The following is a 16,406-nucleotide window of genomic DNA, read 5'->3' on the forward strand; positions in this document are numbered from 1 at the left end:
ATAACGCCAGCATGGGGTGCCAGTAACGAGAGTAAAGGCGCCTTAGGAGTTCTTCATGCTGTGCTATATGGATTAATATCTCAGAATTTGTTCATAAACCAGCTCAGGACAAAGTCATTGACCCATCTTCCCCCGAAGATGTTGCAGTTGGCGGGCGCGTTGATTTAAGCTCTCCTCTTGTACCAAACCGTTCCTCCTCTCAAAAAGACCTAGGGTTCAAATCCCAGTCTCCAATCCTCTACAGGATTAAAGTGTCAAAAATGCCCCATAACCCCCCTTCTCAACTCTGCGAATCGGAAAAAATCCCTATCCACGGGATTTACCCTCCCCAAGACGTCCTGGATCAGGAGTTCTTGGGCATAGGTTTTTGTCGTTCTGCTTTGTGAGTTTTCTATGTTCTTTTTGATTCCCTGACGTCCAAGTCACAAGTGGCTGTGGATACATAATGCTGTCGCCATCAGTGTAGCGCAGTAAAGAGTTGAAGCCGTCAAGACAGGGCTTGATAACTATTTCCCGACTAACAATGAACCTCAATTCATTCTTGGGATATATTGTCCACGTACGGTCTCTTGACGGTCAGCCAAATGTCAAAATGGCTCAGGTGCCTATACGAGATGAGGTACAGACGTGGGCTGCTTACAGGGATAAAGCAAGATTCTTGCATTTGCTAGCTTGGTGGGCTCTCTTGCACTCACAGAGGAAGGCGACGAAGCATATCCATTTGATTGGTATAAGGAGGAAAGTGTGACCAGCATTGGAGAACTCCAAAGGAAAATCTAGACAGTTAGATGAGGAGCCTCACCATCTCCCCTTTTTGTGACCTTGACCATGGTGTGACAAATCCTTCAGAATGCGGTGGGGTTTTGGTAAGATATCGCGTGTTCTTATGTGATAACGAAAAAGAAGGAGATGGAATGGGGCTTTCATGATGCTAACTCCTTTATTCATCGTATCTTACTCACCGAACGCTCGAGTCTGAACGCGCTTGGAAGCCAGCACAGTCTGTACATCAATGACCGCAAGTTTTTGAGTATCAAGGAGCCGACGTCGAACTTCGCCACGCCTTCTCGAACACCCCTCTTAATGTTTGTGCCTCGCTCTGATCACGTATCCTCTGCTCCAGAAATCCTTGCAAATCATCCCAAAAAGCAGGCGTTTCAAGCACGGCAGCACCGCTCGCAGCACCAGGCTGTACCGGCTCCGAACTCACTTTTGTGGCCTCCACACCTTCCATAGGCGTGATTTCAGCCGCTTGCCTCGTTGCCGTGGCGGAAGGTTGTTGCGGAGGTGGGTCTGGAGCGCCTCCCATAATCATAACACCGAATTCAATCTCCTTTGCCGTCCCGAGCTTGTCATCCAATGCCTCGACGACGGTTCTCCTCGACGGTGGCACGGGTTTCTTGTTGAGCAGGATTTTGATCTTGTCAATACCCACGACTGACGGGCCACCTAAATATGATTGTACCTGTTCTTTCAGAGATTGAATAGTGATCGTAGTGGGGTTTAAAGACGGTAAAGTCAACGTCATGTTGGGGTTCCGAGCAGACTTGAGTATTATGGATGCTGAGGGTGCTGCGGCTTCAGAGCCTGGTGCTGGCGCGGTTGCAGGCGATGTCTTTGGCGGAGATGGATGCGGAGGGGTAGATAATTTAGGGAGTGTGTACTGGATTCGTTAGCCTTTGTTTCGCTCTCTCAACGTCGGTATTGGACAAATACGGGAACTCGTAGTTGGAAGGTCTTGGGATCAAAGACATGATCTGCTTGGTATTTCGTGGGCTTCGCATCCAGGGTGTTCAGAAACTGCTTTGCAAATGCTAAGTCCCCCATCTCGCCTGATCGAACTTTTCGCTCTTCCTCCAAGCGACGTAGTGCGTGTGCTAGAGCGAAGGTTGCCAGGTTGGGTGGGTGAGTGTCAAATCGTAGTGCTCGTGGATAATGACAACAAGGCTGTGCGATGCCTGTCAGGCCAGGTGCCAACGAAGAAAAGAGGGTCGATAGGTGTCGGATTTATGAGAATATATGCAACCTGTGAGCACGAGCAATGAGACTGTACACTTGAAGATAGACAATTGCTTGGACCGTCGAGGCAACGACGTTGGATCTTGAGACTGACATCACCTTGTGATTAGAAATCCTATGCTCCACCGTATCCTCAGCACGGTGGAGCATATCTAAAATTCTTCAGGCGACCCAAGAGACGAACTACTCGTAACTAGACAGAACGCACTCAGAGGTATTGTTCTTGCTCAGATGGAAGCAGTCATAAGTACGCATTAGATTGTTGAATATGTAATATCATTACTTCGTTCCATGAAGCCACCATTGCTCAAGATGAGTATCATAACCTGAATATGGGTGGTGATACTATTCATCTCAGTCCTGCTTCGGTACAAGTCTAAAACCCCGATCAGTCTTCAGCCACTGCACCTGCAGTTTTTCAGCCTTCAGGGCCATGTCCCGTGGACCGGAAATCCCACTGATCTTGTCCCGCACGTTTCCAGCCAGGGGATGTGCAAAAGCAGCCAGACTGTTGCCCTTCCACAGTAGCGTCTTTTCCCTTGCTGATGTCACGATCGTTCCGAGCAATAGGATCAAGGCGAGACCAAGCAGGGTGCTGGGGAAGGCTATCCACGCCCACCTAACCTGCACATGCGGTCGGTCTTGGAAGGACACACCAGTTGATGTCCATGTCATCCCCTCCTCCGCACGTGATTCGGCATAAGGGCTACTTCGCATGTTGTCTGTCACGGACTTGGCTATGGAAGCAAATAGATCGGTAAAATTGGAGAACTCCATATCATTCGAAATGATCGCGAAGTCTGAATTGCCAGAGGTGATGGAGTACTGCGATTTGTTCTGCTGTCCTGTGAACTGCTTGTTGAAGAATTCTCGGAAACCTGCAATCGCCCCAGCCACATATATGTTTGAATTCCCCTCCTCGCTAGTGTTCGTCCAGGAGGGTGTCGGGTGAAACACGATTGTATCCGGTCTGTCCGCATCAATATAGCTGTCGAAGTAGGTATCAAGCAGTTTCTCTGTCAGTGCACCCCGTTCAACCGATGTATTGTACTTCTGGACACAATAGGACAGCGCACATTCGGTTGCTGTCCACGCATCTGGAGCTGTCGCAAAAACCATGCCACTGTTGAGAAAATCCCATTGAGCTGGGAGTGATGTCCATGTTGATTTAATGGAGGACAAGACACCAATAGTATTGTTGCTATCAGAGAAATGGATCGAATTGTTCCAATTCCCTGAATTCTGAATTGCGATGACCATATCGTTGCTGATGCCGTGGAGTTGAAGGCCATTGGGTAGGGTGTAGTTACAATAGGGTACCGATGCCGTGCTGTTGCTATTTCCATCGCCATTCGGTGCTATGTATTCAATATCCGTCTTGCCACAGCTTTCTTCCAGGGAGTCGGTGACGTTAAAGCATTGGCTGCAGACACCAAGGGTTGTCAACTCCGGCCATGTGCAATTTCCAGAAGGGCAGTTGAATTTCATCTTGGATATATCATCGGACTGGAAAATGCCTCTCAAAGTAGCTCCGAGCATATCTGCGGGCATCTCATAAGGGAGCCCCTCGTTACCAGTTCCGTAATATGTATTCGTCGTCCCAATGTTAGCGCTCTCGACCCCGACAGGCAGCAAAGGATAGATAACGAGCGACTGGATAGAGAAACCAATGCCTAGTGCTGCAACGATGATGACTGCCCCGATACATGCAAGTCGTCTGCCCTTCAACGTCCACAAGAGGATGACTGAGCCCAATGGGCCATTGGTAGCGGATTCGAATGCCTGATAGTGCGACAGCGGGTGCCCTTGTTGAAACCACACCCACTTCAACTGACTCATGCTTGCCGCAACTGGAATGAGGAGGCCAGACGTGAAGGTGGTGGTAAAGATCGAAATGATGGCGTTGATGTTCAACACAAAAGTCTTCTTATACTTTCCTGCCCCGACTGGGAGTTTCCATTCTGGTGACTCTCTGCCGTCATAGACCCGGAGAAAGGCCACTACAGCAAGTAGGGAGCCTAGGGCGAGGACGAAACCAAAAAATTCGAAGAGCCAGAACTTCTCCACGACGCCCAGCACACGAACAGAGAGGGCTGATGGCTTGTCGTGCGTTGTCGTACTTTGGAAATCACTGTCAACTTCCGGATTTTCCTCAATCGCTATCGTGGAGACCTCCCTCTTTGGTTTATCAAACCCGTCCGATGGATATACTGACATTTTGATGCTGAAGACGACGCGCCCCTGGAAGCGAAACCAGTATCAACGTTTAGGATACCTCGTTCGTGAAATAAACACTTTGTTCGTCACCCCTCCAAGCTGGGGGTTTTGTCAATCAAAGCTCAGAAGAATAATTTCATTTTTTCTCCAGACATGTGGATATTTCGAGCTCTGGCGTGGAGGAAAGGAGTGGCGCCGAAACCGGTACCTGAGAGTATCTGTCCAAGCATTCTGAACGTGTTACCTCCAGTTGGGTGGCTCCAGGAGCCTCTCCCAAGTTCCCAACACAGATTGGGTTGACATAACAAGCATGTCGGTAAAGAGCCTGGCATGGTCTAGAAGCTAATAAGGGGAACAATAATGCTCAGTGGCGCCTCAACCAGCCAAAGATACATCACGCCAGGCTCGCCTAGCCGAAACCTGGTCCGCTTGTCAACGTTGTCCCCACCCGCTATCGCAATTTAGGCACCTCGCGATGTGGAGTTTTCGCCTATGGCTACCCAGATAAAGACTGCTCATCAGGCGCGGTGGAAATTGTTTGTTTTTCGTGCACTGTCAACTTTTTAGTTCGACAAATAGAGCACATAGATGAGCCTGACACCAGTTTTTTTCGTGCATCTCCGAAGTAGAAATGTATTTCATAAGTTCACAGGGTTTTTAACACTATCAATGTTGTTCCACTCCATGTGCTCGGGACATGGAGAAGAGTTTCAATGCTAACCTCATAATCTGATATGTCTACATCACGAAGCAAAGTCCTGTTGCCTTCACAATGAAGGGTGCTTGTTCAAGTAACAGGACCAGTAGCTCTTCGCATCCGCCGTTCAGCTCAGGAAGTGCGTAGCGTGCCGACGACGACACTCGAGTAAGGCTTCAGCTTCGTCTGGAACTGAACGCCAACTCCCTTCCGAAAGGTAAAGATACGTGGAACGGAACCTCAATAGTTCACTTGATTTCATCATCCTAGAATATTTGTACAATGTCGATGGATTCGGTACTCATCGAACGTGGTATACTGGCCATCCAATCAACTTCCCGTCGGGCCAATCAGTCATCGACCAAACCTGCAGCACATTCTCTCTGACTTCGATATCATTCCAGTCCAATACCGATACCTGAATCCCGCGAGGCGGTACTGCTCGATCTTTTTGCACGAATGGCCGGATCCTCCGCAGTCAAATTGGCAGACTGATCTCGCTCCCCTCCTTTGCTTTGTAGCACATCTGCGGCATGTCAGTCTCTTTTGGATACCAGTCTCAAGATCAAAATACCAACATACCTGGAATTTGACGGATCTTAATTTGCTGCAAGGCTTTCAAGGACTTTTCAAGTGTTGAGAGTTGCTTCTCAAGATCTTCCCGTTCAGCAATGGATTCAGAAGATTCTGATGCAACCTTTGTGATCATTTCCTCGTCCAAATCACCGACCACATCGGGGTTGAAGACAGTTGGCAGATTTCCAAGGAGAGCCCCTTCGACGGCATACATGCCAAAAGCATCGATGACAGTTTTCAATGCAACCTGGGTTATATTAGCAAGGGCAATCTCACAGGGAGTGCCAAACGTAAGGCAAAAATACCTTATAATATGCCTCCATCGCATTCGTGGCCTCAACACATGCAAATCTCTCGAAGTCGACCTCAGTCTTGAGTACGAGCGAGTCGAGGAGAGCACGGACATTGAACTTCCCCTCGTAAATCCTGTCCACTTCGACTTTTGCTTCTGGGTCTTTACCTAGAAACGCGTTGAGTTTTGTAGCCAAGTTCTTGCGGGTTTCTTCTCTTCGCTTCTTCTGGATATTATCGATGAAGTAGTGATTGAACGTCAGTGGGCGACCATGGAGATGAGGCCGGAGGACTTCATTGGCTTTCTCAGCAAGTGCATCTGAGACCACCTTCATGTTTGGCTGTATGACATAGAGCTGAATAGCCCGAGCGGTGGCTGGATTGGTGACGTGTTCAAGAACTAAGTCGATTGTTGCCTCGGTGGCTTTGAGCAGATTCGCCCTTGTAGCCTGTAGGATACCACTCCATGGTTGGGCTTGGTCATAGAAGAGGTCCCCTATGATGGCTGGATTGAAGGTTCCCGGCAACTCGGTCCCTCGATTACGATTTAGACGACCTTTAACATATTCCAGGAATACGTCCCGGTGGGTAGGCGTGGGCACCGTACTTTTAAAATCTTCCTGGCTAGGTACATAGTCCACGAGTGTGACCCTATGTCCTTGCAAGCGCATGCGTTGAGCAAACTCGCCCAGAATATTTTGCACCACCGCTCGAAGGCGTTTGTTGTAGCCCTCAACGGGTTCAGAACTACCGAAAAAAGCCGCACTGTACGTGCCATCAATGGAGGCTTGCATCAACCTCGCAAAAGCCTGGCTGATCTGGGCGAGATATTTTCGTTGCTCTTCCAGAGTACGCCTTGATGCACCCAGGCCCTTCAAGCGTTCTTCGCATTTCGTTATTCCATTGTGAACATCTTGCACAAGTTGAGGGAGCTCTTTCAATATGTGAGTAAATAGAATTTCGCTCAGACGCTTTCTGAGCGCTTTGATGCCCAATCGATGCTTCGGAACTCCCTTCCAGTCGTCGCCCTGGAAAAACAAGTCCTCTGCCTTGTCCCTTTCTTCAGTTGATGAATTTCTTGTTTTGTAATCACGATTGCGAAGAGCGTTCCACCCAAGCTTAAACTGCGTTCCATGTCCAATAATCAAGGACTGAAAAGCCTCCAACGCGCTTGAGCCGCTGTGGAGGGTGTCAGGCTTGGTAATGATGCCCAAGGTTCGATCAAATTTTGGATCAGCCATTCGCGCATACTCAGTGACAATTTGGTTACTGTAATCGTTCATGGCTGAGACAACGGCTAGAATAATACTCCGCTCCTTTTTCATATAAGACTTCACAAGCGTGTGAATGGCTTCCGCTTCTTCCCAAGACTGGTGCTCATTGCCGGCATGATAAAGCCCAGGAAGATCGACCAGGGTCAAATGTGGTTGGGTTGGCCCAGATAGCTCAACCCGGAGGACATCATTGCTGAAAGACTTATAAGTGCCATCAATACCCATCGCTTTGGCAGCAGCGTCAATAATGTCTGGGAATGCCTCCAACGAGACTGTTGGTGGTTGGAACTTGGTAAGACTTTCTTTCTCCTTTCTTGAGCGTTTTGCATCTGGAATTATCGCAATCGTAACGAGTGAAGTCGGACTTCGGCGCAATATGATCTCGATGGCAAAGCGAGTACACAGTGAATCCTTTGTAGGGAAGCGCAGACCTCCAGAGATCGCCTCAAGCACACTTGATTTGCCAGCACTTTGGTCTCCACAGACAATAAGTTGTGGCAGATCAATGTAATGAGGAATTCCTTGAGATCTTAAAGTGTCAATGAGATCAAGGAGCTCATCGTGTTGTTGAGTCTGTAGATGGACTTGTGGTTGACTCAGGGGTGTGGTAGTCTTCTCAGGAGTCTTTGGACTCTGTGCAGAAGAGGCTGAGAAGAAAGAGCCTGGGAGAAAAGAAGCTTCAGAAGACATGATGAAAGATGTTTGATTGTTGCAAAGGCATAACGAGATCTGCTGGCAACGGCAGGTATTTATTCTTCTCGATTGCCTTCTCGCGTTCTCGGAGCAGGTCATTGACCAGCCATGCTGGTAGCCTCCAAACGCCCAAGGGAATCCCGAAACGCTCCTAATGCAACTCAGCATAGTATAGAGGTCGGCGTCAGCTAGGCGATACACTCATTCCCTATCGGATGTCAGCGATAAAGCATAAAACAGAAATTCTGGCCATAGCATACTAGTATCCGACGAACGGCGTTTAGAGATTCAAAGGCGTTTCTGGTGGCGCAGACGACGCGGCCATGTTCAAGTCAGCCTGACGACCCTGTTAGCACATGCTTTGCAGGGGAGATATCGACCTCAACCACGGGCCACGGAGTTCAGGAGCTGCAATATTGTCGCGCTATACTACTCTGGCACTCCTACCACTTCCTTGCCTTGAGCGCTTGGGGCCAAGGTGAGAGGTGGATTTGCCTCAAGAATACCTGAGGGCTTCCTCAGTGCAAACAGGTGGACATGAGATTTATGCAGCTTTTGGCAGAGCATTAAACTCCGGTATGCAGGAGCCGAGTTCAAACAATGTTTTGTGTCTCAAAAGTGCGGAAATCCACAAGTAACACAACTATTGAACTTGGACTCATTAGGCGGACAAGTAAGGTATGCATTGACAGAGACATACGATCCAGAAGCCTCAAAAGTACGTTGGGTAGTGCAGCGTGGAAGCGCTGCACAATTGGACTCGGGTCTTCGTGTAGCCTCCGGGCCGGTGTGCCTACCGCGTGGAAGCGCTGCATATGATTGCGTCTTCATCTCGCCTGAGTTGATTGAGAGGGGCCCAGTTAGTTGGGGGTCGGTAGAGCATGCTGTGCAATCAGACGTCCATGCACGCTAGGCCTCTCCATGGTTCATACAGATGGCACCTCAGCCGGCACATGTGTTCTGTTTTACGACAGTGGGGAAGCACACAGCGAAGGAGCCTGTGCAGAACGCGGCTAAATTCAATGGAGCATAGCATCATCTTGGACATTGAACTATGTTCATCTGCTCGGCGCATGTCCTGGTGCTAGAGGTTATGAGGCCGTTACAACTTGCAGTCAACCTTGTGGTTCGCGGTCGATGCAGGGGAAACCTCAGGACAGGGGCGAGAAACAATGCAGGGGCAAGGCTAACCAGTTACATCAAATGCCGCGCACGACTTGAATCATGCTACTTGTGGTCACTGACTCGCGGAAGACCCTGGCCACCTGGGCTGGATCTCCGCAGTTCTGGAATGAGCTGCGAAACATCCGCTGTCTCCTGCATAGACCAAGGTTTGACCTCCCCGGCTTGGGTATTGATTTGGTAGAAGGTCCGATGCTTTCAATGGTAACCCATGGTATAAAAGTTAATCCAACAACGTGGTTCAACACAGCTGGCGCAGTCCACGTTCGAAGCCTCGAAACTCCGGCTGGTGTGATTGTTTGGGGCTGATCGAACAGACTCTTACACCGAGTCTTTTCACGAGTTCCCTGGTCGTGGGAAGCAGTGCTCTTCGACTACTGCACTAGTGGTGCCGTTTCGGCTTCTAGAATATGGTGTCTGCATTGTGGCTGATGCATCACCAGAATATGTTGTTGCTAAGGCAAACCAAGACCAAATATCCTCAGGCTGCAGTCAGGCTGCAGGTTCAGCTTGTTTAGAGCTACTTTTCTATCTTCACCAGCCCTTTAACGTTGGCGCCTCGACTGGCGCTGTGATCAACGGGAAACGTGAACACATCCTCCTGTCAGCAGTCCTACCAGCAGATCGATAGCTCATCATGTCCGCCTCCAAGAATTATCAGGGTGATGCATTGGTTGACGCAAATTCCGACATCGCTGGGACAGGCGTCTTCTGGTCATACATTGCCACAGCATGGCTTACCGTAGTGCTGGCAACCGGTAACCTCATTCTCAGTCATCTAGAATCGAGGCACAAGGCTACGGTCAGTGCTGCTACGATCGGAGCCACGGCCAGCACGAAAGACTTAACGACTTATGCCAGGGCTAAGGAGTTGTGCAACAAATTTGTCCTGTCACTCTGCGACATCCAAGCATTTGCTGGTACAGCCATGCTTGTGATAGGAATTACCCTAAGAGATTCAGTCTCACTATACCATCAAGAGTTCATAATCCAGTACTGGTGGCTGACGATTGATTCATTGTGGGCTGCCGATTTCCAATATGACAATGGCGATGAAGATGGTAAAATCGGAAGTTTGTGGTTCGATAGAGTCCATCAATTCACCAGGAAGTCCATCGTGCTCTTAAGTGTTACTCTGGGCATCTACCACCAATCCTGGCTAATCTGGAACGAAGATGATCGGTGGAATCCTTCTGATGGGAAGCATTGCTATCGCTTCATCGAGCGCTGGTATTGGCCCTTGGAGACGTGGATCTGGATTGTTGGTCTGGCATTCTATGCCCTTGCACATGCTCTGATTATGTTCAAACAAGGCAACGAACAGCTCGAGGCTTTTGAGAAAGCCATCGCCAGAAAAAGGACCAGCCTTCAGACCTCACTGCGAATACGACAACGTGACCTTCGTGACCAGATCGGCAGATGCCCCAGGCAACCTGGGCAAGTTTTTCTGACAGGAATCATGCTGGGCGTCTTGAGGCTATTCATCTTTGTGTTCTGGCTTTTCGTTCAGATTGTGACGATCTGGGCGTGGTCAGATGGCGATAGGTTGGTACACATCGTCGTGTACGCGTTGTTTACAATGCGCAACACTCAGGGATTACTTAGCCACCGGAATCTCAACGCTTTTATCGTAAAAGGTCAAGAAAAGACTCTTGGGTTTGGCCAGTTACTGCCAATTATCGGGGCTGTTGGGATTGTTTATCAATTGATGCTCCTAGTTGAGCGTCCGCAACCCAAGGTCACAAGTCAAAGCCCCTAGTGGACTAAAGACTAGCCTTTAAAGTCGGACGAAATGTGCCGTTTAGGTTGCATGACGTCGACCTTGGGACAAAGACATGAAACTAGCGACACCTTGATCCTGCCTCAGTACCAAAGAACTCGGCTGCAATTTCTCAATAGTTCATGGCAGCAATTATCTCTCAAGCCTCAAGATTGCCATAGCAAAGATGCTTTCAGATTAGAGATGATACGGCGGCTCCTTACCTTCAACAGTGGCATAGACAGCGCTGATGACTTGAGCAAGATCCACTGGTAGGGGGCCTGCTTCCAAAGCATCAATGGTCTCGTGGAGCTGGTCCAGCTTGGAAACCGCGAAGATCAACCCATCACCAAATTTCCCGTCCAACGCGCTATGGAAGGCTGTCCAGCGTATAGCCGCCGCATGTCCACTTATATCATACTTCTTGGTTGCGTCTTTGACGAGATGGACAGATTCCACTACAGTAGCATCTCCGTAGAGGGAATTATACAACTTTCCGACTATGTTCTTGACGGTGGTCAGTCTTGGAACTTTGAATGTTCTCATCTACCATAACTTACATCGTCACTCCATCGTTTTGAGTTGGGGTTCGAGATACCTCCAGAGAAGATGCCTCCGGCTGCAGGACTGATAGCAATGTGAGCAGCGCCTCATCGTCATTCTGGCAACACATACCTATAAGCATAGAAAGGGATGTTGTGTTTGCGCAAAAGTGGAAACAACTCCTTCTCACCCCCTCTCACAATTGCATTGTAATGGCCCTGGAAGACCGCCGGTTTGGCATATCCATTTCGCTCGCATATATCAATGATGTCCTGTACCTCTGCTGCTGTATGGTTGGAGATACCGTATCGCGAGAACTTTCCTCGCTGCACTCCTTGGTTCAAGACCTTTAGTGTCTCCTCGAATGGTGTTTGTCGATCTGGTATGTGTAGGTACATCGTCTCTATCGTAGAAACTTGGAGAGCATCGAGAGACTCCTTGATACTAATTTCGACTTTCGCAGCCTCGTGGTCTCCAGGCTGGGCAAACTTGATCTTGGAATGAATAGTGAATCGCGAGGGTGCCCCAGCAATTCCGAGGCGTGCCTCTGACCCAAGATAGTTTGCTGCAGTGTCGATATCCCGGTAGCCGCGCTCATAGAAGGCATCCAAAAGGGTCTTGACATCATTCTCGTTATCGAAATGGCAAATTCCGGGAAGTAGAGCATTATCTCCGATCTACTTGTTCTTGAGTTTGACGATGTCGCTTGTAGCGCTCTGGACAGACTTACAGTATGCGTTCCGAGTAGAATCTTGACGGGCGTGGGAGATGCCATGTTGTTGTCAACTGGGAGACTTTTAATCTTCATACTGTCGTCAAAAGTTTGTAACCTGTGAAGTCACTTCTGTTAAAGTAAATTCATTTATTTCGTTCTTTGAGTATCTTATATGCATTCAGTGTTGACGAGCTCCACGTCATGTCGTCAGTGCATCACCTCTCATCAATCAATGAACCCAAACCCATAAATCTATCGTGTGTGAAAGTCGTTTGTTGGTCTCCACAACAGGCCGCAACTATCCCGCAAGTTTCCCGCAGTCCTTCCGCAGCGTGGCACACGGATTTCAAATCATACCGTACAGTTCTCAAGAATGAAAGAATGCAAAATTATTTACAAGCATCTATAAATCCCCTCATACTGTTACACCTGACTTGCGCGGGCTGCTTCTGCTGCTTCTGCTAAGCCATGACTGCATTTTCTCTGGGCCAAGTATCAACACCCAGAACGTCCTCACAAATTCATCCAACTCTTCCGCTGGATACTGCGACATCAACGGCCCTGGCCTGAGGGGGGCCACAAGTAGTGGTGACTTTCTACAGGCGAGATCGGACCATTCTAGAGCTGATCCTGCCTCCCAAAATCCAGACGAGATGGTAAGCATAACGCTTCCCGTACACTGGGCCCAACCTAGGGTCATGGCTTGATATGAGTTTGCGACAGCATTGATAATGATCTGAATGCGGCGCACACTTTCTATCAGCAACCAAGTCTTCCAGAGCTCCGAGGATGTGTGATACTCCCGATCGAAGTCGTTATCAGCCCATCCAATTGTGCGAGAGTATAGCGAGAGATCTTCACCTTTGTAGAGTTTCACTGCTTCCAACATCTGCGCCAGCCAATTTCTGAGAGTCGGGAGATGCTGCTCTGCAATCATCCTTAGTCGCAGAGAGCCACGAGAGACATTGAATAGTCCAATGAATTCGTAGACAAATAAAGCCTGGACGCGGGCTAGATGATCTGATATTCCTTGTCTATCACTGGTGGTTGGTGGATCCTGGAGAACGATCATCGATAAACGGTCCTGAGCAATTTGCAAGACAGTATCTTTGACTGCTGGGTTGCAATTTGTATAGGCCACAAGGGTAGTGAAGGCATCTTGCACACAGGTGGGCATGTTATATTGATACAATCGGCGATGGATGAAACCGTTGTGGCCATTGGTCGCCCAAGCCGTAAGCATGTCTTCCACAGTACGGATAAATAGATGCAAATCAATATCAACAGGACCCTCTGGTTCGTGAGGTGTTCGCTGCATAGTCCAGGTTGATTCTTGGAGAAACCAAGGGAGCACAGATTTTGGACCAGGGTCGGTCTCATTATGGTAGGGTTCGAGTGCCAGATTGCTGCTATCTGCTTGTGACCCCAAGACATCCGCGACCCATTCGTCAGGCAGAGTCACTCCCAGGTTGGCCGAGACTAACTCGTCCCATGTCGTGAAGTCAAGAGCATCTCCATACACTTGCACGTCCGAGCCGACCTCCTCCTGCACCTCATTATGGTTCGGTTCCACATAACTCGGTGTCATCGTTCCTTCGTCCGTAATCGTGCTTCTAAGTCGTCTTTTCCTCTGCGGATAGGCACAGTCCACATCACGATCCAAACAGCGCTGGCATTCTGGAAGCTGTTTATCGCAACGACGCTTGGAACTTGCACACGCAAGACAAGCTTTCTGACGAAGAGTGGACGGCATAGCTCTAGCCGTCTATGCTCAAATATTCGACTTCTTGATGATTCGAAAGTGAAGCACTCATCAACATCAAGGTTGGACTCAGGCAGGGGGCCCTGCCAAGGCAGGATGACTAATGTCAACTGAGGGCTGAGGATGCGGCTTTCTCTGACCAGGGCCATCATTTTGTAGATCTTTTCCAATTTGTGACTTCTCCTGCAACTATTTACTTGGTAATATGGCTCTCGGGAGCGCCAGGAGTGAGCGAAGCTTGTGACATGCTCAACGGGTACCCCGGGCATTTTGCTATCCTGGGGTTGAACGAGGCTGGAAGCCCCTGAACTTGGGAGCCCCAGAAGGCCAAGGGACCAAAAACAGGTGCGGGGTGCTTTCGTTACTTGGTGGGGCAGATCCGATAAATTCACAGGCTTCTGACACCCAACAGAATGCTAGATCATACTGAGAGCAGTGTAACAAGAACGTGCATTAAGATACTTCTCAACCTTGCTCGTTCAACTGAGGTATGCTTAATTACTGAAACGATAAACGGCTATTGGGGGCCTTTTGCAGGACCAGCGCTCGATTGGCCGACAAAATCAGAGGCAGTCGAGATCTGAACTCCCCCCAAACGAGGCCGGGGCCACGGAGCCAATGGCGCCTGCATTGATCTTCTGTTAGCTGCATACTACACCCACGGAGCCCACACTGCGCCTGTAGCACGCCGTGCATTGGGCACTTCCCAGGCAGCTGGGCTGACTTAAACACCCTGCCAAGTGCTCGGAATGCACCTGGTCAGCGCATGGGAACGACCAAGACAAGTCAGCTCAAGCCTTGATCAGCTGAAGCTTGTCGGTTGTAGACATTGTTTGTGATTGCCCGTGCAGAGGGGGCCATATCACTCCAAAGAGCCGAACAGTCTAGACATTCTTCCTCTCGACGCCGCTCCTCTACTTTTATATACGGGAAATCGACCTTGCATATCACCTCGACATACTGATGTCTAACTTTGACTCGATTCACTGACAGCAAGACAAAGTATCCGAATACCATCAGCAAGTCCTATCCAGACTTTCCGACGTTCAGCTGAGCCGCCAAGATGCCTCTTGTGGCCCAGCACAGGACCTCGTCGACATGTCCAGCGTCACTGACCAAGGCGTCGCTAAGCCTAGACTATCTCGCCGAGGGCGCCGCCAACATCATCTATAGCGTTGCAGTCACCACACCCGCATCGTTGATCGAACACTCCAACTGCTGTGTGTTGCGACTGCGCAAAGACCTCTCGTTCACGAAGCCGAGCGAGGAGGTGATCGCCGATTTCAAAAACTCAATCTCTCCACTATTCAGACACGACCCGAGCTTACTGCTCGAGCATTCGCTGTACGATCTGACGCCAGACCTCGTCGCAAAACTCAACGAAGATCTTCACGAGATGGACAACGTCGACCTCTCGGCCCTGACCGCCAGCGGCGTCCTCGCACAGGGCAAGAGTATCCGGCACCACCACCGCCGCCACGTGTACCTCCCGGCCTTTGAGGCCGAGCAGCACGGCATTCTGATGCAAAACCTGCAAGGCCCCGGCATCGACTGGCTCGTCGAGTTCAAGCCGAAATGGCTGCTGCAGAGCCCCAGCGCCCCAGCTGACGCACGAAACTGTCGCACTTGCGCGCTGAACGCGATGAGGCGCAAAGCAGGGAAAGCGCAAGGGCGCGGAGACTCGGGGTTCTGCCCGATGGATCTCCTCTCAAAGGACGACGACGACACCGTCCTGCAGAAAGCTTTGGCGCGCATCTGGCCTGTGGAAGACGGCATCGACAAGTTCGTCACTGCGTTCCAGAAAAAGGTCCAACCCGCGCTACGACATCTGCTCACGCTGCAGCAGAAATTCAACGACGTCGGCGTGCAAGACTTCAAGAACCCAGACGCCAATCAGTTCGGCGTCGCCATGGCGCTGCGGGACTGTAGTGTGTTTCTGGCGCTAAAACGGACGGACGATCCCGACGGCCAAGCCCTCGAAATCAGTGACGTGAAGTTCGCGGATCTCGATCTGAAATCGACCGAGGGAGGGAAAGTAGAGAAATGGGCCAAGATGGAGCAGGTTCTTCTGGATGGTGGCTGGTACTATCATACCGTGGAAGGCTCGGAATGTGCCATCAGTCGGGGCGCTGGAGCTTGACACAGATCGATTCGACGTGTGAATGCATGGGAATTCAATTTATCAGGCGAGTCCGGCAGATGGATCACAGCGATGTATGGAGTGAATGATTTTATATCATTTCATGACTTGACCAGTCCAGCTGGTCAGGGACAAGCGGTAAACGGAACGTGGTAGAAGAAGACAGTTGACCCATGTAGTCCAAGATTTCCTCTGACTACCTGCTTGCTTTTCGGGGACTCATCTACAGGGAATGGAGGCCATGTTTTTCCAACAAGGCTTAGTCAATGAAGACCACCACGATACGGAAAGTTTAAGAGAATCCATAAGGACTCAACCTATCTTCTCTCACAGATTATCTTCGTCGTGCCTGTCAGTTCCTGTGCTTTCGTCACATTCTGCCGTCAATCTAGTTTTTTCGGACGAAATCCCACAACCATGAAATCTTCACTGCGGTAGCTATGTGGACGGGAGCGACTCTCTTCGTGATTGAAAAGCAGGTTTTGAAATAACGAAGGCCTACCTAAGCATAAGGCCCTCATGGCGATATTTGTCGTTG

At 49.7% G+C, this 16,406-nt stretch overlaps 7 protein-coding genes across 7 annotated transcripts; 2 read left to right on the plus strand and 5 right to left on the minus strand.

Annotated features, from left to right (window-relative positions):
• Nucleotides 1–1,033: 1,033 nt before the first annotated feature.
• Nucleotides 1,034–1,827, minus strand: LTR84_008166 (uncharacterized protein; the record flags this gene model as incomplete). Its single annotated transcript, XM_064851715.1, has 2 exons — nt 1,034–1,663; nt 1,717–1,827. 2 exons carry the CDS (start codon nt 1,825–1,827, stop codon nt 1,034–1,036), a joined length of 741 nt encoding a protein of 246 aa, XP_064701956.1.
• Nucleotides 1,828–2,373: 546 nt separating this feature from the next.
• On the minus strand, nt 2,374–4,236 carry LTR84_008167 (uncharacterized protein; the record flags this gene model as incomplete). Its single annotated transcript, XM_064851716.1, has 1 exon — nt 2,374–4,236. One exon carries the CDS (start codon nt 4,234–4,236, stop codon nt 2,374–2,376), a length of 1,863 nt encoding a protein of 620 aa, XP_064701957.1.
• A 1,092-nt stretch (nt 4,237–5,328) lies between these two features.
• LTR84_008168 (uncharacterized protein) lies at nt 5,329–7,764 on the minus strand (the record flags this gene model as incomplete). Its single annotated transcript, XM_064851717.1, has 3 exons — nt 5,329–5,459; nt 5,516–5,756; nt 5,815–7,764. The coding sequence occupies 3 exons, from the start codon at nt 7,762–7,764 to the stop codon at nt 5,329–5,331; spliced, it is 2,322 nt and encodes a 773-aa protein (XP_064701958.1).
• Nucleotides 7,765–9,586: 1,822 nt separating this feature from the next.
• LTR84_008169 (uncharacterized protein) lies at nt 9,587–10,708 on the plus strand (the record flags this gene model as incomplete). Its single annotated transcript, XM_064851718.1, has 1 exon — nt 9,587–10,708. The coding sequence occupies one exon, from the start codon at nt 9,587–9,589 to the stop codon at nt 10,706–10,708; it is 1,122 nt and encodes a 373-aa protein (XP_064701959.1).
• A 198-nt stretch (nt 10,709–10,906) lies between these two features.
• LTR84_008170 (uncharacterized protein) lies at nt 10,907–12,026 on the minus strand (the record flags this gene model as incomplete). The annotated part of the gene is made up of 4 exons (XM_064851719.1): nt 10,907–11,215; nt 11,269–11,335; nt 11,384–11,928; nt 11,982–12,026. The coding sequence occupies 4 exons, from the start codon at nt 12,024–12,026 to the stop codon at nt 10,907–10,909; spliced, it is 966 nt and encodes a 321-aa protein (XP_064701960.1).
• A 355-nt stretch (nt 12,027–12,381) lies between these two features.
• On the minus strand, nt 12,382–13,719 carry LTR84_008171 (uncharacterized protein; the record flags this gene model as incomplete). Its single annotated transcript, XM_064851720.1, has 1 exon — nt 12,382–13,719. One exon carries the CDS (start codon nt 13,717–13,719, stop codon nt 12,382–12,384), a length of 1,338 nt encoding a protein of 445 aa, XP_064701961.1.
• A 1,072-nt stretch (nt 13,720–14,791) lies between these two features.
• Nucleotides 14,792–15,868, plus strand: LTR84_008172 (uncharacterized protein; the record flags this gene model as incomplete). The annotated part of the gene is made up of 1 exon (XM_064851721.1): nt 14,792–15,868. One exon carries the CDS (start codon nt 14,792–14,794, stop codon nt 15,866–15,868), a length of 1,077 nt encoding a protein of 358 aa, XP_064701962.1.
• Nucleotides 15,869–16,406: the final 538 nt, after the last annotated feature.

This window comes from Exophiala bonariae (genome assembly GCF_035927105.1).
Source record: "Exophiala bonariae strain CCFEE 5792 chromosome Unknown scaffold_30, whole genome shotgun sequence".
Classification (NCBI taxonomy): domain Eukaryota; kingdom Fungi; phylum Ascomycota; class Eurotiomycetes; order Chaetothyriales; family Herpotrichiellaceae; genus Exophiala; species Exophiala bonariae.